This window comes from Plectropomus leopardus, chromosome 20 (assembly GCF_008729295.1).
Source record: "Plectropomus leopardus isolate mb chromosome 20, YSFRI_Pleo_2.0, whole genome shotgun sequence".
NCBI classification, from domain to species: Eukaryota; Metazoa; Chordata; class Actinopteri; order Perciformes; family Serranidae; genus Plectropomus; species Plectropomus leopardus.
The window spans coordinates 13,877,509-13,904,171 of NC_056482.1; the positions used below are offsets into that span (position 1 = coordinate 13,877,509).

The 26,663-nt window shown below is 39.7% G+C and overlaps 1 protein-coding gene and 2 long non-coding RNA genes across 3 annotated transcripts; 2 read left to right on the forward strand and 1 right to left on the reverse strand.

The window, feature by feature from the left end:
• Positions 1–1,416: 1,416 nt before the first annotated feature.
• Positions 1,417–21,910, reverse strand: rfx3 (regulatory factor X, 3 (influences HLA class II expression)). Its single transcript, XM_042509018.1, has 17 exons — positions 21,775–21,910; positions 16,798–16,910; positions 16,568–16,656; positions 11,377–11,635; positions 8,890–8,964; positions 8,425–8,606; positions 8,075–8,194; positions 7,863–7,987; positions 7,629–7,744; positions 6,560–6,675; positions 6,287–6,441; positions 6,098–6,195; positions 5,846–5,995; positions 5,529–5,737; positions 5,286–5,439; positions 4,981–5,023; positions 1,417–4,544 (listed from the first exon to the last, which is right to left on the reverse strand). The coding sequence occupies exons 2-17, from the start codon at positions 16,903–16,905 to the stop codon at positions 4,264–4,266; spliced, it is 2,280 nt and encodes a 759-aa protein (XP_042364952.1). The 5' UTR covers positions 16,906–16,910; positions 21,775–21,910; the 3' UTR covers positions 1,417–4,263.
• Positions 5,647–6,642, forward strand: LOC121959612. The gene is made up of 3 exons (XR_006106934.1): positions 5,647–5,779; positions 5,920–6,034; positions 6,576–6,642. It is a non-coding gene; the product is annotated as an uncharacterized LOC121959612 (long non-coding RNA).
• Positions 12,435–24,837, forward strand: LOC121959610. Its single transcript, XR_006106933.1, has 6 exons — positions 12,435–12,836; positions 13,989–14,047; positions 14,745–14,869; positions 15,083–15,197; positions 22,655–22,766; positions 24,472–24,837. It is a non-coding gene; the product is annotated as an uncharacterized LOC121959610 (long non-coding RNA).
• The last annotated feature ends 1,826 nt before the right edge of the window (positions 24,838–26,663 follow it).

The following is a 26,663-nucleotide window of genomic DNA, read 5'->3' on the forward strand; positions in this document are numbered from 1 at the left end:
AGCAGCACATGGTTGGTGTGCAAGACCAGAAAGCACTTATGATCCTAAAGCACACAATTAAGATTCAAAGAAAACATTTTATAAGCCATTTTCACTTCAGGCACAAAATAATACAAGTTTACATCTACAAGGGAGCTGAGATTCATATATGAAAAGAAGATCATTCAGAGAACAGAAGGTAAAAATGCACAAAAAGTACCCAGCAAGTTCCTCATTCCTCACTGATACACAACTATCCAGATTTACAACATAATTTTAAATTGGAAGTCTCAGACAGAGCCCCATCGCTTTTTACAATGCCATTCTCAAAGACTGAGTGTGTGTTGGAGTCAGTCAAGCGAGCTCGTAGGAATGGGGTAGTTCATTCATGCTGCAGTTATTACAAATTTATGTGCAGCTCTGGAGAATGTAGAAGATGATGTAAGGTTTAGGTTTTTGCATGCATCCATTTTTGTATTGGACATTTTCATTACGGTACTCAGTGTTCCCCAACTTCCATCTGACAGTTTAATACCAAAAGTCAGGGAGCAAGTTTGTTACGGTCACACTGATGTAAACAAAATACCTCAGACCTTCAGCTTTCAGCTACTTAAAGATAACTGACCTTTTCTTGCAAACTTTTCAAACTGTTCTTAATGTTTATAATAATAATAAGAAAAAGACAGATTCGTGGCCGTTTAATTCTTAGATCTGGTAAGCCAGAGATTTTAAAGCAGCAGGCTCAGGGTAAGGCTACAAAATGACATGTGTACCTTAAGTTTAAAGGAGCAGTTTGTTCGGATTTAGTGGCATCTAGTGGTGAGTGTTGCAGATTGAAACCAGCTGAAACTTCTCTTGTGTCATGCGTGAACTTGCGTGTGGTTAGAATTCCTTATTGTGTTCATAGTTTAGGAGGTTTTGACTGGGAGCCAAAATATGCGCAGAGATCTCTTGATCTCCAAAACAAACGGAAGTGGTAATTTAAACCGGTAAAAAATGCTAAATAAAACAATTTCATATGACAAACCAGCACTGTTTGCCTTGTTGCAGATGGGCGGCTAGCACAGCTCCCACTAATGTGTGCTCAACTTTCTTCTCTGATAACCTAAAATTCAGATTTTCAGGAAATTTTATGCAGGAGCCTAATTATGCACTGAGGTCAATTCCTCTCCAAAACAAACGGATCCAGTGATTATAACCAGCAAAGACGCTGAATAAAGCAGTTTCTTGTTCCAAATCAATGACATTTGGCTCGTTGCAGCACCTGCTACTGTGTGCTCCCTTTCGTCTCTGATTACTTAAAACCCAGACGCTCAGGAGGTTTTCACTGGGAACCTCTTTCTCTCCAAAACAATTAGACACAGTGATTTAAACTGGTAAAATAAAGCAGTTTCACGCTGACAATCTGTTCTTTCTGATGCTTTGCAGTTTGTCGCGGAGAGGCTGCTAACTACGGTGGTCGACCCTATCTAGAACCAGTGTTTGGTTTGTCCGTTATGGGCTACTGTAGAAAAATGGCGATCTCCATGAACGAGGACTCCCTCCCTGTGTTGTAAAAACAGCTCATTCGAATGTAACGAAAACACAACAATACTTTTTTTTCAGGTAATTAAACACTAAAGAAAACATACTTTAATTAAATTCCAGTTCTGCCAACATATCCCCCTAAATCCTACACATTGAACCTTTAATTGATAAAGATCGTGTCTTTGGGGATGCCGGGATTTGCTTTTTAAATTCCCAAATGTGTCAGAAATTATTTAACAAAACATCTGAGTCCACTGACCCAATAACCGAAATGACACGCTGTATTTGCACTCTCCCACTCTGTTACTGCTAGGCATGATTTCTAAACGGACACAAAGAAAACAAGTTGGCAAAGGTCCTGTGCGCTAGTAAGTAATCATTTGACCAGTGATAGAGCCGAAATAAAGTGATTAGAGCACATTCAGTGCCAACCCTTTTTTTTAAAAACCTAAATCAACCTACATACATGACTTACAAAGAAAAAAAAACAAGCAGAACAAAAAAATCTTCTGGTCCTTCTGTACAGTAGGTCTGCCATTTGCAGTGGTATAATTCATGATTCATTATCAGGACCCATTATAATATGCTGTAATGGGTAAGCATCTAAACCAAAACACAATAAATATCAATAAATAAACATTTCTGCAGAGAAACCGTGCAGACCATTTCAACAAGCATGAAAAAACAATAACAAAAGTCTTTTTTTTAGTAACAAAATCTTCCTATTCAGAGGATTAATCTCAATAATCTCCACAACATAGAATGCTATAACAGTTCAAGTATAGATGTAGTCTAATGAATCCAAAGTTAGTCCCCATGCCTTTCCCATTTCACAGTCTATGAACTAATTACAGAGGAGCTACGAAAAGAAACAATCACATATAAAGCAACAAATATATGTAGTGTATCATCATTATATATACTATACATATATATCTATATATCTCTTTGAATATCACAAAATATCTACTTTTGGTCCACTGTACAAAGATGATCTTTAAACAGGGAACAAAGGATGAAAGCATTTTTTATGGGCTAAAAACTGAAATGGAAATGTATCAGAGGTGAGAGAAAAAGCAATGCAGCTTTTCTCTATCGCGTTGAGATTTGTGCAGTACAGTGGTGTGTGTGCAATAAGGTTTGGTGACTGTGCTGCACGCGTCAAAAGGGCTGGCACCACTGGTTTGAGGTAGGGTGACTGATGGATGTGTTCCAACACATACACACAAGCACACAGACACACAGGCTTATATACACATGTACAGAAAAAAAACAACACAGTGCAGACCTATGCATCCGTGTCTACACTCTCGCACGTACACACACACACACACACTTCACCCGACAACAAAGGTGAATGCAAGAATAGGCCTCAAGAGGGCAGAGTGAGGGCAGGAGCAAGGCTAAAGACCGTGATTCTAATAAGCTTAGCAGAGCTGATCCAGAGAAAAACAACAGGTGTGTCTGTGCCTGCATCCCCTTGGTCTTGACACTGATGAGCCAGCCCAAATCCAGCCAAAAGTCACCAGAAAGCCAAATCTGTGGCTGGGACAATGCAGAGGGGCTGTGGGCTCTCTACAGCACACAGTCAGGACTACAAGGACAGCTGCATTTAAGGATAAGGCACTATGATAAAGCCGAGGTACATTAAATCCCTGACATTCCTTCTGCTCTGCAACATGGCACTGTGGGACAGGAAACAGCTATCGGGTGGCCCCAAAGTGGCTCACTCTCAGCTTCCTCTTGTTGGTTTGTTTTTGGTCCTTTGTGAACTTAAGAAAATTTCATTAAGACAGAAACTACAAATAAAAATAAAACAGGGGAACATGTCCAGTAGGTTGTTTCCAAGATTACAGCTTTCAACCACACCACAGAGCCATCTAAAATGAACAAAGGCAAACGTTATGCACCAAGCGCATTGAAAAGCTAGCACTGAAGAAGTGGTTTTTGTACAGCCAGTCTCCTCAGTCTCATTTCTATATACACAAGTAGCAGCACAGATTCTTTAGGGGTTTCTTTTTCTGTGGCTGAAAACTAGAAGTGGTTGTCAGTTGGTGGCTACCGTATCTTTTTCAATCAGAACAGACAAACTGCCCCATGATCCTTTTTCAAAGTCCTCTCTTTTTTTTGGCTACATACAATTCTCAAAATATTTTGTTCAGCCAGACGTTAATCAGCAGTTGGAATGTTATGTGGACAGAAATCATGCTAAAATTAGGAGGGATAAATGGAAATAAAACAAAAACACAATGATAGCACCATGAGTTTTGGGTAATACCAATTAAAAGAACAGCAAAACTATTTACAATAAATGAAGGTCTTGAGTCAATTGATGACTTTGCTCCGCTGGGACTAGTGACATGGATTTGAGCTCTGAGACATCAGTAGTTTGAAAGAGTTAAGATTTCCTTCAAGACTAAACCCGTCTGAACAGACAGACAGAGGCGTTAACATTTAACAGGTCAAATTAGTCCTCCTCCAGCTGCCGCATTGCGATAGAGCACAGACTTATGGGATCACACCACATCCAGAATCTAAGCAGTCAGACACGTACAGCACATCTTGGCCACAGTATCATCATTTCAGCACTTCCCCCCACTGACCGGGCTAGACAGGGAGAGGACAGCGTGTCCACACAAGTGCAGACAGAGACAATGCATGAAAAAGACGGACACATCTAGACTTACAGAGAGAAAGATATGTGGAGAGTAAGACAGCAAAAACAGGCCAGACGAGGCTGGCCGTGCCCTCGGAGCCTCAAACGGAGGCGTAGGTGTTGCCTGTGGTGCTGCAGTGGCGGATGGTGGGAGTACCGGCAGAGGGGGTTAGGATGTGCTCAGCGTGGTCTTGCGGGGGCTGGGGCAGCGAGTGAAGGACACTAGGCTGGACGACCCCCACCACAGGGTGGGACCCGTCCTCTAGTGCCCCGACCTGGATCACCTGGATCACCTCATGCTCCGATTTCTCTCGCTTGGCAAGAGGTTCCCCTGACTCCTCTGTGTCGTCTTCTAAGTCACTGTCCATCCCACTAGTTTCATCTAGACAGGAGAAAGCATCACATATGTAAACAGGGGTATAGACTCAAGAGCTCAATTAAAGGAATAGTTTGGATTTTTTTTAACTGGGTTGAATGAAGCAGGGTCCATAGTCAGTGTATTACATACTGTAGATGTCAGTTGGCCCAGACCGAGTTAGGAAAAAACAGCTTCAATTTCGTGTCAGAAATTGCTGTCTGACAGTGATGTTATATGTTTTGCTGCTGGCCTGTCCACTGCAGTACGTTGCTTAGCTTCCATGATGGACTGCTCGTTTAAACTGGGATTGTGCCGACTGACATCTACTGCATGTAATACATTGTCTGTGGATAAGTGCCTTTTACAACCCCACTTCAAGAGATTCGAACTTTACTGGAAGGTTTTCGAGAATACTGGTTGATTTCTCAGGCTATAGAGCTTTATACATTTTATCACATACCTTTATCAATGTTAGTGAGGGACAGGGTGTTGAGGCTGTCAAACTGAAAGCAGAGACAAACATCATAATTAGTGTGCGCTACTAGTGATTCACGTAGTTTGAATGTGTTCCTAATTCAAAAGAGATACTCCATTATAATAAGGTAAAACATGTCTTCTGGAGTGATTTTATCAACATACTTAAAATGACCAAACCAAGGTAGTTTCACTTCCAATATTTAGTTTATCAGTCATGTACTGTAGTGTGGTGATGTGGTGGTATGGTGGTATTTTAAATACTGTGAAGATAAGATGCCACATTTATACCTCCCCCATGACCCCAATGGGTGTCTCTCCAGTAGCTTGGGCCACACGATGCTCCACTAAGTAAAACATGTATTCGTCGTACAGCAGGCGAATCAGGTGGAAGGAACCAAAGCTGGCAGCGCTGCGCAGGGTCAGGTCCCTGATCACCATCGAGCTGCAGAGACATTGAAAAGCATTGTGAGTGTTTTGTCTCCTGCTGCACACTAACAGACGTGTCTCAGTATTGTTTTTTTTTTTGCAGACCTGTAGAAGGACCACTTAAGCAGGAACTGTCGAGCTGCCCTGGGGAAACTGGGCCGGTGCTCGTATGGCTTGAGCACCTGAGTGACCACATTTTCCAGCCAGGCTGCCCACTGCTCCAGGGAGCTCTGCTGCTGTAGTGTGGCCTTGAAGTCCTGCTCCAAGTGTTGAACCACTCCCTCCTCACACTGGCACACCCATGATGCCTGCTCCTATACAGCAACACGGCAAAACAGAATGGCGTTATAGAGAAGGTATGGTATAGTACAAATAACAAAAACACCACAGCTGAATATCCCAAAACAACGAGCTGTTCTGACCTGTACGTTGGCAAAGTCAACACGATTGAGATCACTCAGCATCTGGTTAATCTGTGATGTGTTTTGCAAAACAGCACGTGCCGCCTGAGCCAGGTGGTTCAGAGATGTGTATCTGCGCAGTGTTTGCGCAAAGGCACTAACAGCGGCAATCTGTGGAGAGAGCACACAAAAGGCCAGGTGTTACCCACTGTAAGTATTTATACCTTTTAAAACCTTTGTGTAGCATTTTAACCACGAATACTGATAGCTTACCTTGGTCTGGATCATTCTCTGTGGAATGGCATTCATGGCATTATTAAGCCAGCCTTCCAGGCTTTTGGCAAAATTGCGAATGGCTTGAGTCAAGGCACCTAAAAAGCAGCAAAAAACACTGAGTTCATGATTGTGATGTTACAAACATTAACGCAGCAATTTTGACAAGTGTTTGCGACTGTGGCTCACTGGGAATGGGTCTCAGGACATCAGGAATGAGGATCTCCACAAGGGCCTGGTACATTAGATGGTCACAGGTGCTCATCCATTTGAGTACAGCCTCATTTCTGCACAGTTCCAACAGCTGTGAACGCGGCAGCCGTGCTTCAATCTCACTTAAGCTGCTGTTGAAGAAAAAAACCCCAGATGAGTTCAGCTTGCTAATATGTCTTTCAATCAAAACACTGACAGACTTCATCTATAAAAAAAATTATAAAAAAATTATCATCAGCTTGACCTCACCTGTTTTCTGTTACAGTGGCACCATCTACAGAGTCAGGGGGGGAATAACGCCAGAATGTCTGCCACAGCTTCTCAATTAGACTGAACTGGAGGTTGACAACCACGTCCAGGATAGCCTGAAACAAAAGTGAAGAATAAACAAAAAAGTGAAAAGCTTTCAGGGGAACTACTTTCTGAAAGACGAGGAGCCTGTTGCCAGCGAGGTCAGTATTTTTTTTTTCTTTGGTTCCTAGAACTATGAAAATGTTCCTCAGGTCTGAAAATGCCCAAAGTCTTTTTTCAATCCTCTTAGGAGCATAGATCCATACATCTCAAAACCTCAGCACATCAACCCACAAAAATCTGCATGGCTAGCCATCACGATGTGAGGAAATCCGTGTGTTTTTACAATTTGAGTGACTGACCCTTTAATCATAAGAGGTGGACAGCTCTCTGTCAGATCACAAGGCCTTGGCCGTCACCTGTGTATGACCTCATCCTTAGTTTTCAGACATTAAGCGAGCTGTGATTGAAAACTTCATAAGACGAAGAGAAAATTCTGTTCTAAAATGCCAGCAGTTGGCATTTACGAATCTCTGTCATTATAAACACACATGACCTTTACCAAAGTTTCTAAACTCTGATTCCAACCAAAGTTTAAATACATGTTCTTTTTCAAAATCTGTAAAACTTCCATTCAGTATTTTTAGTCTTAAAATTAGTTTCTCATTAAACACAGCTTAAATAAGATTAAATGACTAAATTACTGTAATAATAGATACTAGCAGATATAATAATAAGGAATAAAAACATGGATGAAATTGAGATCAATGAGAATCATAACAGAAAAAAAAGTGGAATAGAATTGAAGGGTGGTCAAGTCCAGGCAGATCAATAGATGAAAGGACAGTCTCAATGCCTGTATAGTCATATTGATGATGTTTTAACAATGGATACTACAACATCGAAGTAGATTACTTAGCTTTCTTTGAGCATTGAAGAGGAACTTGACCCCCTGTGAAATACACTTGTGTGGAAGTGTGCTGCGGTGCTGACATCGCAGTGAAAATGAAAATGTCCTTTATCTAACCTCACAGTGCTCTCTGTAAAGGGACTGGAGAGCTTTCACATCCTCCGGACTGATGTTCTCTGTATTGCTCTGTCCCAGGTCCAGCTCTACAAAGTCAGGGAGTGCACGCGATGCATCTGTTGGAGCATTAAAAAAAATTAAAAGTTGAAAAATTTGGTTATATTCAATATACTTCAGTGCATCTGATGTGCTGTTGTTTTTACAGACATTCAGATAAAGAGAAAAGCAGCTGACCTAGGAACTGTTGGTGGTGTTGGCTCTGTGCGATGACTGTCTGCTCTGCTGCACCAGGATGGTGCTGGCCTCCACCTGAGTAATTCTCCCCAGAGCAGCCATCAAACTTCTGCACTGGCTTGAACCTTAAAACACATGTTTCACATCACTATCTATACACAGATGTGACTTTTGTACTGCATGTCTAAGTGCATGTTTAGTTGCCTGTGTACCTCTGTTTCTGCTGAACAGGTTGCTGTCTCAGGGCCATATACTGCATGTCTTCTTGGAGTCTATTGAGCGGGGAGTCTGGCTTCACACGTATACCATAGTAATGATATTTGGAATTCCCTCTGCAAGACAAAGTAAACACACATTAGCACACTCTCAATGTGAGGTGTACAGAAAAGTTCATATGGATGGCAAAGAGGGGAACATGAGAAGAATGGATGAGGCTTTTAGAGTATTATGGTTATAGACAAAGGCAAGCAATCAAACTGCAATTGGATGAAAATTTTGAATCCCCAAACTGACAACTTTTCTTCGCTTAAGAAAAAAATAAATCTGGAAAAAAAAAGCTAACCTTGTCCCAAGGCGCCTTGTACGGAGTCCCATGAAGATGGAGCGGATGAGTTTGCCAAAAGAGGCTGCATTTACAGGGTCCAGTTTCTGCTCCTGGCAATGGCGCAGATAATGATTGTAGAGGGTGGATCGTGGTAGACTTACGCCCTCTGCTGTTTCGTAATTGTCCAACAGCCACTGGAGCTGCAAAGGAATACATGCTTTTTTTACTCAAGAAATTCACACCCTGCTCCACGCAAACTGTCTGGAAAGACCTCAGACTGACAGTCTGTAATCTTGATGATGTAGCATCATCACACCTCTGCGAAAGCATTTCTACAGCAGCCAGTAAATTCAAAACAATAGTAACAATTAAAATCAGCAACAAAAACAGCAAGCACATCAAACTCAAATGTTTACAGAGTTAAGAGAGGCAGAAGTCTAGCAAAAGTAAAGCGAGGGCAAGCACTCGTAAAAAGCAACTTACATGGCTGTTGAGCAGCGAGCTTCTCTGACTGGATAAACCCTCAGATTTTTGGAGCGTCTCAATCGCCATTTCAATCTGATAAACCATGAAGCACAGGACAACAAAATGTAAGAGGAGGAAATCAAAAACAAAAGCAGGAAAAATAAAGAGATGTAGACACGTTAGTATCCACCAGCAGAAATAAAAATAATCTAGAAAGGATCCCAAAGCAAGCACCGCTAAACCCAAGCAGAGCAGACTCCCTGTCAGTAAAGGAAAATCTTTGCATCGTTGAGAAAAGTGGACATAAACTCAACACGATCAACTACAACATACATCAGTCGTGGGTAACTGGCAGACGTACAACCCTTTCAGATTCCACTAGCACAGATCCACTTATAACAACTACCATGTGCAGAGAAAATGCCAGACTCCATTATAAAACAAAAGGCTAGGGCAGTGTGCCAAGACGATTTAGTAACACCTGTAGTCAAACTCAAGAGTTATGCTGAAAAGCTGCTTCTTGTGCCATGGGAGGGAATCTAATTGGGCACTGGCACTTTTACAAAGAGCCTACTGTCTCACAAAGATACACAGCAACACAGGCTAACAAAACTTGATGTGAAACAACAACATACTGTTTCTGAGCAATGCTGTCCACTGATTATCCATCATTTATGCTTTTGATACATCTCAAGTTGTAGAGATTACCTCTTGTGATTTGGGGTATGTGAAATTATGGAGCAAGAAATGGACTGAATACCTTGGCCATTCTGCAGCAGTAAATGCAGCCGATTTAAGGGCCTATTAATCTTGTCAAAAACATAATTTAAGCTAGGCAAGGATGAGCTGGTATTTTGCTCGAGCAGTTAAAATGCCCTTGCGACCTTGCAAACATTTTGATTGCATAAAAAATGTAAAACATTTATCCTCTGCATAGTCATTAATGGATGTTCTAAACTCTCTGCCGTGACTGATATCCACATAATGTAATGTCAGTTGCCAAGCATCTTTGCTACATTACTGGCAGAAAGCATCATCTTGGTGGACAATGCAAAAATACCTAATGGGGTGTTTAGACTACAGCAGAGGAGTGGGGCTCTTGTGTTGCATGCACCACTTTGAAAGGACTCTCGTGAGGAGTTGGTGAGTCCCCTCCCCTTCCTTAATACACCTGTCTCAGGTTTAAGCCCCCCTTTTCTTCTATACACTAGAAATTAGGTATGCGTGATAATATCGGCCTGTCATTGGTATTGGCCAACATACTGATTTCTGCCAATACGACAAACTTATATCTTTATTATTTACTATTTTAATTGACAAATTGAACATGTTGAACTCCAGGTTGAAGTATGTTTCTGATTTTGCTCAATGAATGAATATTACATACATTGAAAAGCTTTGTATGTTATTTCTCCATCTGCTCGTGGGCTGTCACAATAGTAGAATGCCAAATTATACACTGGCTCATCTGCAAAAAATATCTAACATCTTGCATCCCTACCAGTAATACTCAGCCTACGTCCCTACTATAGGGTGCCAGGTGGTTCATCGACCATTTTCTAATTTAAATTGAAAAAACATTAATACACATTGGGAATTTTTTTGTAATTTTAATGTAAATAAGGTGTGAGAGTGCATGAAAAAGCATCAAATACAGCTTGTTTTGAAAAAAAGTGCTAGGGGGAAGACACAGAGGTCCAGGTTAAGCCCCCAAAGTCCTAAAATCCCAAACACCCCTGCCTACACTTGACCTGTGCTTTGCTGCTACGACTCGAGCTGCCCCTTGGCTAAGATGAGTGAGGAGAGCAAATGTAGAAAGGCTGAAAACAGGCAATTCATGTATTATATACAAATACGAATTTAAAAATGTTTTTGTATTAACTGGTCCCTGGTCTTCTGTCATTTTGCAAAAGTGGGCCCACGGGCAAAGCAACATCAGTATCCCTGTTCTTCACCAAAGAGTGCAAACAACAGATAAATGAAACGAGGGATGGAAGCAAAGTCCTGCATTGCTTGAACATTAAATATTAAGGGTTACAGTGTGAACACTGCTGGCAGTAGTTCGATCACTGCAGAGACACAGCCTACGCAGCGCATCGCATACATCAGCAAAGGATCATCACCAGAGATAAAACACACCACCACACACACTCATGGGCACACTTAAGTTACCTCTCTTTAATGTGACATAATATACGTACTATGTGTGCATGCTGGTATTTTGAAAACATGACTAAAATATTGAGTTTAAATATGGAACTCTGCTGGCGTCCTACATTTTGGATCAAACTAGTGCATGGATCAATAAAGTATGACATAAACAGAGCATCTATGTTGATAAGAGGAGTCTATGCAAACTAATAGCTGTGTGGATCTGAACAGGGGGGAGATAGACTCTACTACAAAGTCACACTTATTCTAATGCTCTATCGACAAACACACAAAAAGGAGGCAGGCAAATGTACAGTAGGTGAGGGGCCCAATTAGCGGCTGCTGTGGACTTACAGTAGCTGGGGAAGCTCGTGCCGTCTGGGTGGCAGGGTGGGGTGCAGCGTTGTCCATGATGTAAGCCCCAGGACTGGTGCTGATTACCTGACCACCCGCCAGATTCATGTTCATTCCTCCACTGCCCCCTCCTCCGTTGTTGGTCATGCCATGAGATGTCACCACAGTGGACACTTGTGATGAGCTGCCCTGTGTGTCAAAGTAGCTCCCTCCGCTGTTCTGGCTATACAGCTGCGGCTCTGAGTACGAGTAGGTTCTTCTGTTCAGAAGAGAGGTTAGCAGTCAGTCAGTGGGCCTGAAACTAAGGGTATAGTTTTATAAAAATAGCCTAAAGGATTAAGTACCTCATTGCATCTTTCGAATTAAGTTGTATTTTTTTCTTGGAATTAAGTTTTTTTTAAGTCAAAGTATGATTTCTTAGTTGTGTAAGACACCTGTTGAACCTTTATAGTAACAGTAACACCTCAGTAAACGTATTCATTTAACACAATTTCATCTTGTCAAATAACGACGTTTGGTCAGTGGCCTTACATGGCAAAATTTGTCGCACAGGTATCCTTCTGTGTCAGGTTTGGATGCCCAGGGATGGCGTGTCAATTTACACTTTTTAAATATGCATTGTGTCTATAGTAAATGTATAGTCTCTTCTCGCTAAATGCATACAGTCTTTTTCAAAATAAACATACAAATAGGTAAATAACCTTTTAACTTTTGTTTATTTAAAAAAATCTCATCTTTATTGTTTTTATGTTTAGTCTTTCTTTGTACATGTTTATTTTTTCTTGCTGTTTTAATCTTGCACTGTGGAGCACTTTGGGCTGTATGATTGTATGAAAGGTGCTATATAAATAAGTGATATATAAATATAAAAGTTTGATTCAAAGTAACATTAAATATTTAATTTATATATTTGAATGTTTGCCTTTCACATAATATGTTGACACAAGCCTGGTGCTCAGCTCATGCGTACAGTTGTTTGTTGTATGTATGATTTTGTATACAGTAAATACAAATGTCACAGTAGAAACAACACAAGTGTAAATAACGAAATGCGGGATGGCTGAATTCCATTTAGCTGCTTTGATTTCGGGATCCTGGTATAGTGCATGCTTGCTCACTGTCACTCTCACTGGACTCTTGAATCGAACGGAGCCAATCCGAGCCTCGTTAGTAACACCTGTGCTTTTCCTGCTCCAAGTCAAAATGTCTCCTGTGAGAAAGTCGTATGCTCCAGTGTAAAATGTGCAGTGTCAAAGTTAATCGACGAGTCAACTGTTATTAAAACAACAGTTGGAGCAAGAAGCTCCCCAGCTTTTATGATATTTTTTTGTAGATAGAAAACGCAGTTTGAAAAGTACTCTGAAGAGCTCCGTCCACATCGGTTGAACCACACAGTCTATGGTTTGAAGCGACCAGGTACTTTCCTTCACGTCGCCTTTTCTCCTCTTCAGCAGACTCTGGTGAGTTTGTCATAGTTAAATATATATATATATTTTTTTTAAAAAGGTATTTCTACAGAAACGGCACTTTAGAGTAGCTTTGCATTGTTGTTAACCACACACCCCGGCTAACACGACCGAGCCGACCGCTAGCTTACATGTCAAAACAACACTGATGTGAATCCAATTAATGCTAACTTTATCTAGCTAATGTAAAAGTAGACCATCCGACAGGAAGTAACGTTAATGTCATTAATGTGGAGGAGTAATGGTGTTAAGTTCTTTGTAACGTCCATGATTTTCAGTAAAATAGTAAACTGGTTAGCCTAAGCTTAGCTTTGGTAGCTAAATAATGTTAGCTAACATGGAGACCTGCGGGACCAAACGCATCTCTGCCGATATTACCGTGGTTAACGGGCTGTGGCTATCATGCCAGGCAAGCATCTTCTCCAGCACTAAATTGACATTGGGCATTTTTAAAGGTTGGCTAACTAGCTAAAGTTAACATGAAATCATTGTTCCCGTCGGTGTTAATCTCGTGTTGACGACCTGAAAATATACCTGGTAAGAAAAACCGACAGTACCTATGTTTGGTTTAAGACGAAACCAAGTGGTTATACTCATAGCCACAGAGCAGGTAATATAATGCAGGCTCTTAAGGATAATAGCAGATAATACCTTTATTTTTACCCATCTGCAAAGTATGATAGACTACTAAGGACTCTGTGAGAGGAAATTAGTTTAAACCTCTAGATTAACATATTGCACATTTATAGAGAATTCAGGCTGAAACAGTTATTTTTCTGCTACTTCAGTTAGCTTTTACAGTGAACCTGGGTACAAATACAAAATGTCTAGTTGTCTCAAATTAGTAATTTGTGGTCTGAGTTTTTTTAGACGACAAGTAGACATTTTGTGCTTTGAGAAATTCTGATCAGTTAGTGTTTGCTTGTAAATCATCCCTTGAAACTGTCATAAACGAAAGTATGTAAATGTATAGAAATGTATCTTTTTTTCAAGCATAACTTTTCGTCCATGCTCTCAACATTAAACAAACAAAACATTTCTTCCATGCTTGTGGGAAACTGTCACTAAGTCACTATTTATGAAGTGCCATTCTGTAATTGTCACTGCTCTAAACATTTATTTTAAACAGGTATTTATTCATTGCAGATGGAGTGAGACTTCATCCTGCAGTGTGGAGAAGATATAGCTGTCACGTTTTTGGAGAGGTAAGTCCTAACTCTGAATTAGTCCTTGCCTAAAAATATAGTTTGTGGCTTTATGAGGTGGTTCTCCCATAGGCCTGTTTGTTGTACTTTTATTTTCTGTATACATCGTTCACTTTTTATTGTGATACTCCTGGAAGTAGCAGTATTTATATTATGTCACTCATCCACAGTGTTGGGCAAGTTACTGATAATTAGTAATTAATAACAATTACTAATTGCAATTACAAAAAAGTAATTAAATTACTGCATAATAAAAGTAATGTTTGCATTACTTTTTTTGTTTCCATTGATACTTCAATAATATATGTGTTGTTTTGGCACAGTAGAGACAAGACTGTCAAATTCTTTATACTCTGGCCCCATTGCTAAAACGCTGCTAAAACACTGCATGTGTGAACACCACAAGCATGAAACATGCTGCAGTTCGGCGAAGCTGAAGTCACTGACTGCTGACGTGTGCTGTGTGAAACGGGCCCTAGTTGTCTGCTTTTCACGGAGTAATGAGTAACGAACCTATTAGCATTTAAGTAATTGTGACTCCGGTACCGAATATCAGAAAATAATAGTTCGATTTACTTTCTTTTGGGCTTTGGCTTTTTCCTCTTTCATTTCTCTAGCTTGAAAAATTTGTTTGAAGAAAATAAATTGTAAAATCATAGTATCCTAAAATACTTATTTCCTTTGGTTTTGTGTACAGGATGGGACAGTGATCTTGCTTCCATCTTCAATTATCCTCATCCACCTGATTCCTCTGGAAGCTTAAGGCCGGAAGAGACCAGGCAAGGTGTCTGCATCCCTGAGGTGGATCTTCTCATGTTCAAGGTTCGTTTTGTAGTCTAGTGAACAAATGTCTTATTAACTAATTAAAATAAATCAATTAATTAATTAAAATATTGATTTTATTATTATTATTTATCTCCAACTTACTCGTGGCACTTTTTGTGAATGTGTAGTGGGGGTTACGATTTTGAACCACAGAGAATTAAGTCATGTTAACTTGTGATTTTCACAGTGCCAATTTTTTTATCCTCCAAGGTGAGCAAACATCCAGGAGCAAGTTGATGCCACCAGTAGCACCACTCAACCCTATCCACTAGCCATTGGGATGAAGAGGAGTATCCATGATTTCTTCATTTTTCTGGACAAGCAGGTTGTACCATACAAGTCAACCAACATTGTATTAAGGCGACAGATAGTTTTCCAGAATTGACTGGTAGATTTCACATGATGGTGAACTTTGAAATAAGGGTTTGCAATGAAAAGATAAAGAAATTGTACATTTTAAGTTGTTTTACTATGAGAGGAAGTATAAAAATCTGTATTTTTCTTACACTGAAAAAAATGTGGGATTTTTTATTAATTCAATTTGTATTAAGATATGGCTATAATGGTGTTTATTTTTCCCAAGTTAAATTTTATTTGTGTTGTTAGGAATATGGTAAAGTAGACAATTTAATTCTATTGAAGAGTAAATTTTACAAAACATTGAAGATGTTGGGTAAGAATAACACTTGTTGGGAGTAAATACATGAGTAAATACATGAGTAAATGGTGTTTAATACTGCAGGAGTCGAGTAAAAATCAACTCTGTGTTGGGAGTTAATGTTAAGGTTTAACACTCATGAAGAGTTAATAAGAGTAAATTATGATTAACACTAGGGATGGAAATTAGCACCAGCCACTAGCCAAATGCTGGTAGAGAGTGCAAGTGGCTGCTAGATTTGCTTCACTCACCTGCTAATAGCACAACAGTAATCTACTGAGCGGCTGGTAGATTTTATAGTCTAACTGCCACAGTGGAAAGTGGACAAAAAAGTTAATTTCCAACCCCAATTAACACTAAAACTCTTGGTTTCAAATGTAAATAACACTTTAAGTGTCATTTTCCTCACAGTGTAAAACTTGATTAACACTTGTCAGTGTTGTTTAGTGTGGTGCAGTGTAAAATGTTAACTCTTGCCAGAGTTAAATTAACTCTGAGAAATCAACAGTATGATCAGTGTAAGTTTTACACTCTGTAGAGAAGGCCCATCTGTCAGTGACTCAATATCAAAATTGACTCGTTGAGTGTTAAAATAACACTGCTGAAAGCACTTACTCTGGCAGTGTGCCTTATATGAGTGTTTCCACCAGTAACTGAGGTCACACAGTATGTTTATTTGTGTCTGTGCAAACGCAGATGTGTGTATCACAGTAGGACAAGTTGGGCTTGTTAGTCAGGTCTCTATGTAACCCCCCACTCCTCAGACCCAGGAGACCCCCATGTAGTATCAGCACTCAAAAGACAGGCCTTCTTCTGGTCATGTTCAGGTGACTGAGCACAATCAAACGCATGACTGCAGACCCCTTGTATGAAAAAACAAAAACGCAAAAAACAAATGCAGTCCCACCAACATCATGTGTTTTTGACATGAATGATGGTTTGAAGAGACTTAAGAGGAGAAAGAACAGGCTGCAGAGACGCTGCGCTAATATTTGTGAAGTGGTGTAAGAGCAGAGCCGGGCAGTAGACTGACTCACATGTTGCCATTGGTGTAGACGCCACTGTTTTCCTCCACATACTGCACCTGTGCTGGGTAAACATGCTGAACCTGTTGAACAGTCTGGGCCTGGCAAGACAAAATGCAAGAGTTGCAGATCAATTATCTAATTGACTAAAGGCACACATTGCTCTGGGAAGACACGCACATACAGTATGCACACACGTAGGAACATAAAGATACAAACACACACAAACATGATGGATGTACCTGTTGCTGGACAGGCACCTGCTGGGTGGAGCCGGTAGGCTGGACAGGCACGGTGGTCTGAAGAGGGACAGTGGAGGTGGAGTCAGCGCCTGCTTCAGGGGTCTGCATGGCGCCTAAATAAGACAGAGAAAACACAGCGTTACTGTAGATAGATAATGGGCACAATCAGTGAATACACTCTACTGGTATAACTGGAAAAGCAACTTTAACTCAGTTACAACAACATAATAATCATAATGCATCATTGAGCCAATACTCATGTGGAATCAACGTAGAGATGGCTCACAAACATCACTTTGTGTTACCCCCCTCTTATTATAAGAACTGGTAGAATAGTCATAAAATCAGTGACATTACCTCTAATATCCCAACAGGTAAAAATTTAGCCTCAGCATGTCCAGGACATATTGCATTTAATAACAAAAAGACAAATATATCAAAATCTTTGCATAGAGGAAATAATTATCTCATGATTTGGTAAGCCCAGGACATAAAATATCCCTATATGAGAAACTAAGCAAGGCACAATAGAAACCACAACATTTCACCACAAATCAATGCTCCTAAAGCTGCTCAAGAGCAATTCTGCCCGAGCACCTGTTTCTGCCTTGTGGTACTTAATGTACTGAGAGCCTCATGCATCAGTGCCACATGGTCTTGTCTCCATGTTCACAGCCATAAAGCAAGTTAATATTTAACAAACTCCAAATAGATGCTGCTTCTTGTTGCTCTGTCAGTTCCCACTGCTACAGGTTTAGGAGTCATGGATCAGTGCTGAAAAAAGAACAACTGAAAAGTCATTTTCAAGTATCTTTACCAGATATCGTCATAAGTAGTAATTTAAAAAAAAAAAAAAAGCTCAGCACGTCAGAGATCTAAGACTACAGTACTTGCAAAACAAGGCTAAAGTGAACTATTTTGAAGATAAGGATAAGAGTGTGAATAGATGGTGAACCTGTGTTTGTGAGTTAATAATAGTATGGCTACCACCACCCATTCCTTCCAGGGGAAGGCCACCTCCTCCCCATCACAGTTTCCATCAACAAGCCTCTCTTGGTTAATTAAGTTGGGTCTCCTAACAGCTTTGACTCTCTCCAGAGACGGTCTGCCCCTTCCCTTTACCTTCAGTATCATACTGGCCTTTTTCTTGGGAAGAAGGCCATCACTTCATGTTGAGGTGTTGAGGTGATCACCCTCATAGTTGGGCTAAAGAGGAGTCAATCTGTCTCTGTGCACTGAGAGTGTGAGGGACAGTAAGGCAGGTGGCAGGAAAAATCTGCATTTTCTTTAAACATATAGGGCTGCTCTGAGATTCATTAAAGCAAAGCCGTCTGCTTCCAGCATGGCTATTTTCAACACCTTGGGGAGGGGAATATGAGTATATACTATCACTGTCAGACATGTCAGCAGGCTGTTTGCTAGACAGGCTGCAGCCTGGCTTGTGGAAAAATAAACTATCCAGTTCAAATATTTATATTCTACGATTTTGATGCAAGAAACTGTAAATTATGATGATCAATTCCCAAAAAAAGCCTTTGGTTGCAGGCTTCCAAAGTGATATAATAATGTCAAACTCACAGTAAAATTGTAGCCTTCAGCTTTTTTTTATATCCCGATGCTAAAAAAGGATCATGAAGAGAGGAGAATGTAGACTTTTAGTCCACAGTGCAGTTTGAAAGCTAAAGTATACAGCCCCAACTAAGCCCACCTAATCGTGAAAAAGCGCCCCTGCATCACAACACACTCTTGTTGCCTCACCCCAACCCCCTCCACAAACACACGCACACATATACACACACCAACACACCTCCTGCCTCACCATTCAGGCACTCCCTTGTGGCCCACTTAAATGCTGTGCTCCACTGAGCAAGTGCAAGCCCTACAAAGACACAGAGGAACAAAAGCCACCAAGGAGGGCAACATTTTGCCCTGCCTTTTCTCTCCTCTCGCTAACATTACAAGCAACAAATGATAAATAAAGACTGCAAGGTTCATAGTCACAGCTACCGGAAAATACAAACTATCATAATTTGCATTTCTAATGATAAAGGTGGAGTCTGATGGAGCAAGTGAAGAAATAAGAGCTGGTGAACTAGGTTGAAAAGTACACTCTACGCAAAATCTCTCCCTCTGTTGCACACATACATCACATGTAAACCCAGGCAAGACAGGAGCATGATCAGGTGCTATTACAGCAGAAAAATAGGTGGAGGGAGATGTTATTTAGAGATGACACAGGGGGGTGGTATGCAAAATGTTTGAGGAGTTTTCAGACTATATAGAAAACTGAGAACGACTTATATTTTTAAGGACTGCTAATGTTGATTTTGATGTCAAAAACATTGCATCAGTATTTGAGATAATGTAAATTGTTCCCAAAAGAGTGAGTGAAAGTCAGTGTTTAGTCTGATTTTATTTCAGGGCAGGACCACAGAAAACAAAATGTGTCAACATTTCCAGATTCATCATGACTTCGTCATGACATAGGTTACAAAGCTAGTGTAATTGTGCCTGTTCTGTTATTGCCTGATGTGGGGTTAGAAAAGAAAAAAACAAGGGCGTTTAAGTCTCCTCTTTCATCAACATTATACATTATTGCAGGTAGGCTGGGGAAATAACAAACCAAACATGCTGTATTTAGCTAAGCCATGAAAATGGATGACTGAATAATTGAATTAATCAGCCCCTCTTTAAGTGATTGGAAATGTAACAGGATCCAGGCAGCAGGTGGCATGGTACTATTTCTGTGCTACCGGACTACAGGTTAAGTGGTAACATGATCTGATAACTAGCAGTTCCCAACATCCTGTTTTCTGTGTTATGTGTTGTGGGGGAGTGGGTTTTATATGCCAATAGATCAATATTTATATTATGTTAGGCTTTACCTATAGTACGTGTAAAAATTGTGCCACTGGTGTTTTGATCTAATTGGTTCATCATGCCCACTTGTTACATGAGTAGTTAAGGATTCATAGCTCAAAACTAACCTACAATTGAAAAGAGAACCAAACACCAGGGATGATGATGGACAATTTGATTTGATTTATGTGTGGTGAATAAATAGACAGACCTAGGTGGTCCGGAGTCCCACAACTACTAGAGGTGCACCTGTCCTCCATTCACCTCTCCACACATACACACACCTGTTCTCTCCCCTTACGGGAATCAGAGGTCGCAGCTGCACAGGAGACCCAATGGACCCAGAAATAATTGTGATGCAACATTAAGAAACCAAGTCCACTGTAAAATCTTACAAGTTGATTTTACTTCAAAAATTTCTAGGAAACCGACTGCCTTGAAAAAAGAAAGTACATATCACTATTATCACTTATCACTTATTTTATGTTTACTTTATATCTAATTGTAATTGCAACTTTGAAATGACAGGTTTAATTAAATCAATCTTTCTAAGTTTTAGCAACTTCACTAAACCAAGATTACTGTGCTTTATATCTGTATTCTGCCAGTTACAAACTAGTCAGTCACAGTTAAGAAAAGAGAACTCCAGATCTCCAGATGTCATAATTGGCAAAATTCTCTGTCATGACTGATTTAAGTTGGACTAACTTGGTTTACAAATGCTGGTAACACTTAGAAAGAACAATTCAATTTCACTTGTCATTTTAAGTTGCAACAACTTCACAAAATCGTGTAGAGCCGAATTTCAAAAAAACTTAGCAGTTTGATATAAAGTAATTATGAATTACGTTTGAAGTTATTTTTACCATCCTTTTTGCAAGGCAAGCGGTTTCCAAAATTATTTTTGGCAAGAACGACTCTGATTTTACAGTGTGCTTATATGAACCACCCACAGGATTAAAAGAAATAAGTTCACTCTTCTGTTGTGAGCAAAGGGAATATAGCACCTTTGTTTGAATAGATGTGGCTTAATGTTTTCACCCTATTTAAATGAGCCTAAAATTAACCTGGCAAAAATTAAGATCAATTTAAGACTAAGCTTCTTACCCCTGCACAGTGTCATGCTGGCTTGAATACCTTCCCTTTCTTGCGCAGACCAGAGAAAAACAACATGCACACATAAAATAAAAATTCAAAATGTAATATTTACGCTGTCAATAATAATAGCTTTAACGCAGAATGGGTGAATAAATCGACGTTACCAGCCCAGTTATAGATTGTGCATTGCAAATAACGAAACGCTTCGGGGAAAACGGGTACTAACATTGGGGTATTTAAATGTTAAATCGGGCAGGTGTTTTTCCTCAAAGCTGCAAACCACTGCAAAACTTAGCCTTGTGTTATAAACATTGCTTATCACAGCCATCTGATGCCACAAAGAGGGCAGATGGAGAGCTAGCGAAGCTATCTTGCTCCCTAAGACAAAAGGGAAAGTAATGGCTTAGCTATTGTCAATAGCAGTTAGTGTAAGGAGAGCTAGCTCACAGCACTTTCCATTCCTGATCGACGTTATTGATTTAGTGAGATCAAGAACATTTGAACCACCCGAAACATACACTTGCAATATCACCGCAACATTAGCTATAAAAATGGGATGGCAACAGTAAGAGGGCAACGCTGGCGTTAGCAACCTAGCAACAACAGACACCTGCTCCTGCTCCAGCTGACCAGCTAGCATCAGTGACTAGCCCAGACCTATGCTACCACCCAGCATGGTAACTTTCAGCAAATAAGTTACACGGAAACCGGTTTTCAGCCACACACACCCACATTTAGGGTCAGTTTTTGCTACAAAGCAGCCTTTGAGAGGACATAGCTAGCCCCTGCTAACGATCAGGACCTCTCACCGCTGTGGGTATCTACAGGCAACGTTAGCAAGCAGGCTACCACGTCACAAAGAAACACCCTCGCTAGCAAACTACCCCAGCTATTCACCGAGCCTTCATTCAGCAGCAGACAAAACATACACCACAGCATTAATATCTCCTTCATACAGTGATCCGCTGAAGCGAGATCGGACCTGAAATCGGGCTGAAAATAGTATAAAAATATTCAAACCTGAGCTGTGGACTGGTTGATGAAGATGAGGATGGTGGAGGAGGTGGTAATGATGGAGCGAGAGGTTGTTGTTGGTGGGTTACAGTCGCCAGGACTACGGTGACTATGGCGCTTCCTCACTGGGCAACAGTTGCTATAAAACTCACCGGGAGCGCGCAACCTTACTAGGCAGGTGGGAGGAGATTAAAGCGCACTTAATACTGTCTGAACGGAAATAAAACCACACCAAAATACTAATATTTCTCACTATATTCGGGAATATTTTACAAGGATAGCAATTGTACCACAGCCCATGCGTTTAGTCTGATCTATGTAGAGACATTTAATGAGTCAATTATGAATAACATGTTATAAAATGTTATAAGAAAGTAAAAAATGTGTTTCAGTTATGGTTCTTTTATGTTCAAAGACAACAGCTGTAGGCATACCGGTATTCTATAACCAATAGCTTCAAATCTCACAACTCGAACTTCAATATCCTACAGTAAAAAAAAACACTTTATTTTCAGCATAGGTATAGTTTGAGATGCTCTGAACTCAAATATTTCAGTTATTGACAGGAATTATGGAGCAATGTTTTTTTTTTTTAAATAGCACCTTGATTTTCAGATTTTAAGTCATTTCAAGAAAGAAATGTGGTACTTTGCTTTGGAATATTACTAATATTATACCATAAAAAATATGTCATTTTTGTGTCTGTATATAGTCTGAGGTGACCTCAACTGAAATGTACCAGTCAGTGTCAGGATTTATCTATTTAATTTTCATTTCCAGCAACCCCCGAAAAATCAAAGACTTTTCCTCACAATTTAGTGGTGTTTACTTATTAATTTGTCGGACTATAATATTAATGGCTTCTTTGGAATTTTACACTTTGCAGAGTCAACCAGCTGGCTGGATTGGACCCTTCGGCAGGCCAGTTCTGGCCCGCGGGCTGTTTGTGTGACACCCATGATGTAGACAGTACCCTCATCCACGACCCTCATAATGTGGTAAGGGACTGTACTTTATCAGTTTTTCTTTTTTTCTTTTTAATATATATATATATATATAGTTGTGCTTACCCTGGAAGAATTTTCAAGATGTGTAGACTACTATTTCTTTTAAAGAAATCATGAGTGATCAGGCAAAACACATTTCTCTTATATTTAATGGGATTCAGATTAAACTATAAGGCATCACAGAAAAGCACAGCCATTAAACTAAATATAATTGTTTCGAAAATACAGAGATAGTCCCCATTCAAAAGTTTGCATATTCTTAATCTTCAACCCTTTAAAACATGGATCAACATCATTTTTCTTGTGCTTCCTGCATAGGCCTTTCACAAGTATTTAAACCTTTAAACAATGAGCAAATTGGTTCGTTTTTTTTTTTTAAATAGATAGGAAAAAGGCAATGAGCACCTTCACAAGAAATGTCTTGCAAATGGCAAGAAATGAATAGGTTTAGACAATAATTTAAAATAATAATTAATAATTTCTTGTGTTTTTTGTGCTGATTTAATTAGCTTCCTTATAATGATAATAATAACAATTATAATAATAATTAAAGCTGCATTAAAGCAGCAATGAAAGGGCCCTCGCACCCCCATGCATGTCTGGGTTCCTTGCAGGACTCCGACTGATGCAGTCTCTTTTCTCTGTGAAAGTCAGATAATGCACACAGAGAGTTTGGAACCTGCTGTGAGATATTTCACATGGTGTAGTACTTCCAGTGGCCACTAGGTGGCAGTGGAGGGGACATAAATTTCACGTCACCTTGGTGTATCATTCGTAGACCAAACCCTATATCATGTAAATCCAATCATAATTGTCCCTCAAGATTTACTTCCTGTTGCAAGTAGGTGGCGCTATTACTATTAGTGAACGCCATGCCACGGGAAAACCGTAAAAGTTTTGCCCAGACCTGTGATAACTTTTCATCACCAAGGGGTTGAGAATTGACACATCACATTTGAAATCAATCGGATTAATCCTGTAGGACAAGATTGCAAAAGTTTGAGGTCTGAAATCGCCAAAAATGAGAAGAAAATTTAAAATAGCCGACTTCCTGTTGCTCTTGCTCCAAGAGGCATTCTTGAGCATTTGGGCATGATACATCAGTGTACCAAGTTTCACAAATGTAGGTGAAACTACCAGGAGCATACCACTTTTCATGAGTTTTTGAGCATGCTTAGACCTCCAAAAATGCGATTCATTGGGGCTAAAAATGATAATAATTCGTTGCATTCCAAGAGGGTCCTCTCATCGGTAGATGCTCGGGCCCTAATAACTTTATTTATATAGCACCTTTAGAAACAGAGTTTACAAAATGCTTTGAAAAACAGCAAAGCAGAAGCAAGAGGAGCTTCTTGCAGATGCACTATAACTATAAGAGCCAAACAATAATATGCACAATAATAATGCTGAACTATGGCCAGACAAAATTTAAAGTAGAATTAATCAAATGAAATGGAATTAATTAATATTTATGTATATATTATGTATATATATGAATGTATGATTATTTTTATTTTGCTTTTTTACCAATTTATTGCTCATTTCTGTGTCATTTATTTTTGGTTGTTGATTGCCATCTTTCTATGTTTTGCTTAGGTTTCAAAGGGTGACTTTGTATTGCCCCTTTTAGTATTAATGACAGCTTGCAGTTTGGTTTACCTTCTCAGGTGGTAAAGCTTTCCATTTTTCTTGGCAGAAAGCCTCCAGACCCTATAGATTCATGGGCATTCTTGCATGAAACCACACATTTGGGATCCATAACCTTGCCTTTTTGCTGCTGTAGCCACTGAAGTTTCGACTTGGCCCTGTGTTTGGGATCGTTGTTGTGTTGGATGGTCCAAAGGGTTCCCATGTGCAGCTTCCAGACTGATGATTGCAAATGGTCCTCTTATATTTTCTGATAACATGCTTCCTTCTTTCTACCATCAATGTTAACTAAATTCCCTGTACCTCTGTAGGCCCCCTGTTGTACTTTTCATCATAGGCTTTGTCGACTCCTCTCCAAACATAGCATTTATGGTCGTAACCAAAGTAAAATTGTGGTCTAATGATTTTGTCTTGGGTGTTTTGAGGCCTTTCTAGGTGCTATTTGGCATATTGTAAGTGGGCTGCATGATCATTCATCGTATAAAATAAAAAGTACTGTTTTTCACATGGTCTACTTGGGGCATTGTACATTTATGAGCACAACTGTTTCACGGCCCTCACAGCAGCTAGGAATAATTTTTCTTTCACCTCCCTGAGTGACTGGGAAAATGCATTACCCTACTTTCACCATAAATAACCATATTTAACCATTTCTGGCTGTGATAAATGGTGTGAGTTAGGAGACTTTTAAAGAAAACATGCCTTTCAAACCCGAAATATAACCATTTAAAGTTGCATGTCCTTCCTTAAGGCAAATCAAAAAAACATACTCCCTCCCCAGTGCTTAAAATAGTATTTGAAGTGCCTTCCATATTTTGCACCTACCCCTATAAATAACATAAAGTTCATGATAATTTTGGAATGACTTTAATTTCATACTGTGCTAATTATGATTAGACACGTAATGATTGGTGGTGATGCTTGAGCTTCTATTTAAAATGATTTAATGCTTTGCTGCAGTGATATTTGCTTGCGGTGTGAGATTCTGAAGATGAGGAGTTTATTTATGTCTTAGCCATACAGAGGACAAGGTTTAGATATTGTTTAATATGTCTGTCATTTGCACACAGGGGGTTAGAGGAGTCTTCAAGTCCAGCCACAAAGAGAAAAATGTGATCCTAAAGCTGCTGTGTTATTTCATACTGGTCTTTGTCTGGGTCTCAGCAACATCTGGGCATAGTCTTTTCATTTGATTTTTTTCTGGTGTAATGAATTCAGTTTGCCCCTGAGATATGTTTCTCTTGATGTTTACTTTTCAATTCCACAAAATCAAGCACAATTAAATGAAAACATCAATTGTTTGCCTTCAAGCCACTCACACCCACCTCCAGAGTGTTTTAAATACAGATGTAGGCCATAATCATTTGCATTCATTCAGTCATGTATAGCCTCAATTCTCAGAAAATATTGAAATTCTAGCAGTAAAGGATTGCAAAACATTTCACTTCTCTTCTTATTTCTTAGATTTGAGAGACGTGCATATCTCATAAAATTTTGTCCAGATGAACACACGACTAATTTTTCTGTTTTCCCACCATGTGTTAAAGGCAAGGGCTTGAAAAAAAATGGGGCACTTAAAATTAATGTGGACTGACTTGCCATGCATTAACCCTTTATACATCAGAGTTTTTGAGTGAATTTGCAGCCACAGGTGTGAGCAGTGTCCAGTATTCACAATGGCAGGTGACTGGATAGGCCAAGAGTGAGCTTCTGTCTGTGGTTTATTGGCCATTGTGTTGCATTGGCTATTACATCACTTTCCTACATTGTTATCGGAAAGTTAACCCCTCCCTATGAATACGTATTTCTACCTGAACGATTAAATGTTATCATAGTAAGTGTTACTGGCCTGTTACATCAGCTGCCTCAGGGCTTTTGAATAAGGCTCTCATGTTGCATTTAAGATTATTTTAACGGATACTTACCAGCTTAGCATGAATGGTAATTTTGGCATTTCATTTTTACTGGAAAAATGTAAAATGATGATGATGTGATTTTTGCTGGTGTCTATGGCATGGTGGACAAAAACGAAGTACATTTGCTTATGATTGTACTTAAGTACAGTTTCTGAGTATTTGTAGTTTATTTGAGTAGCCTATCATTTATTTGGATCTTGTTACTTGTTACATTTGCTTTAAAGTTAGCAGAGGATTTTTTTTCCTTTCCTAAAATGGAAAAGTCTGTACACTGTGATTATGCAGCTCTGTGTGAGGTTTGCCATACCTCAATTCCCTGTTTGAT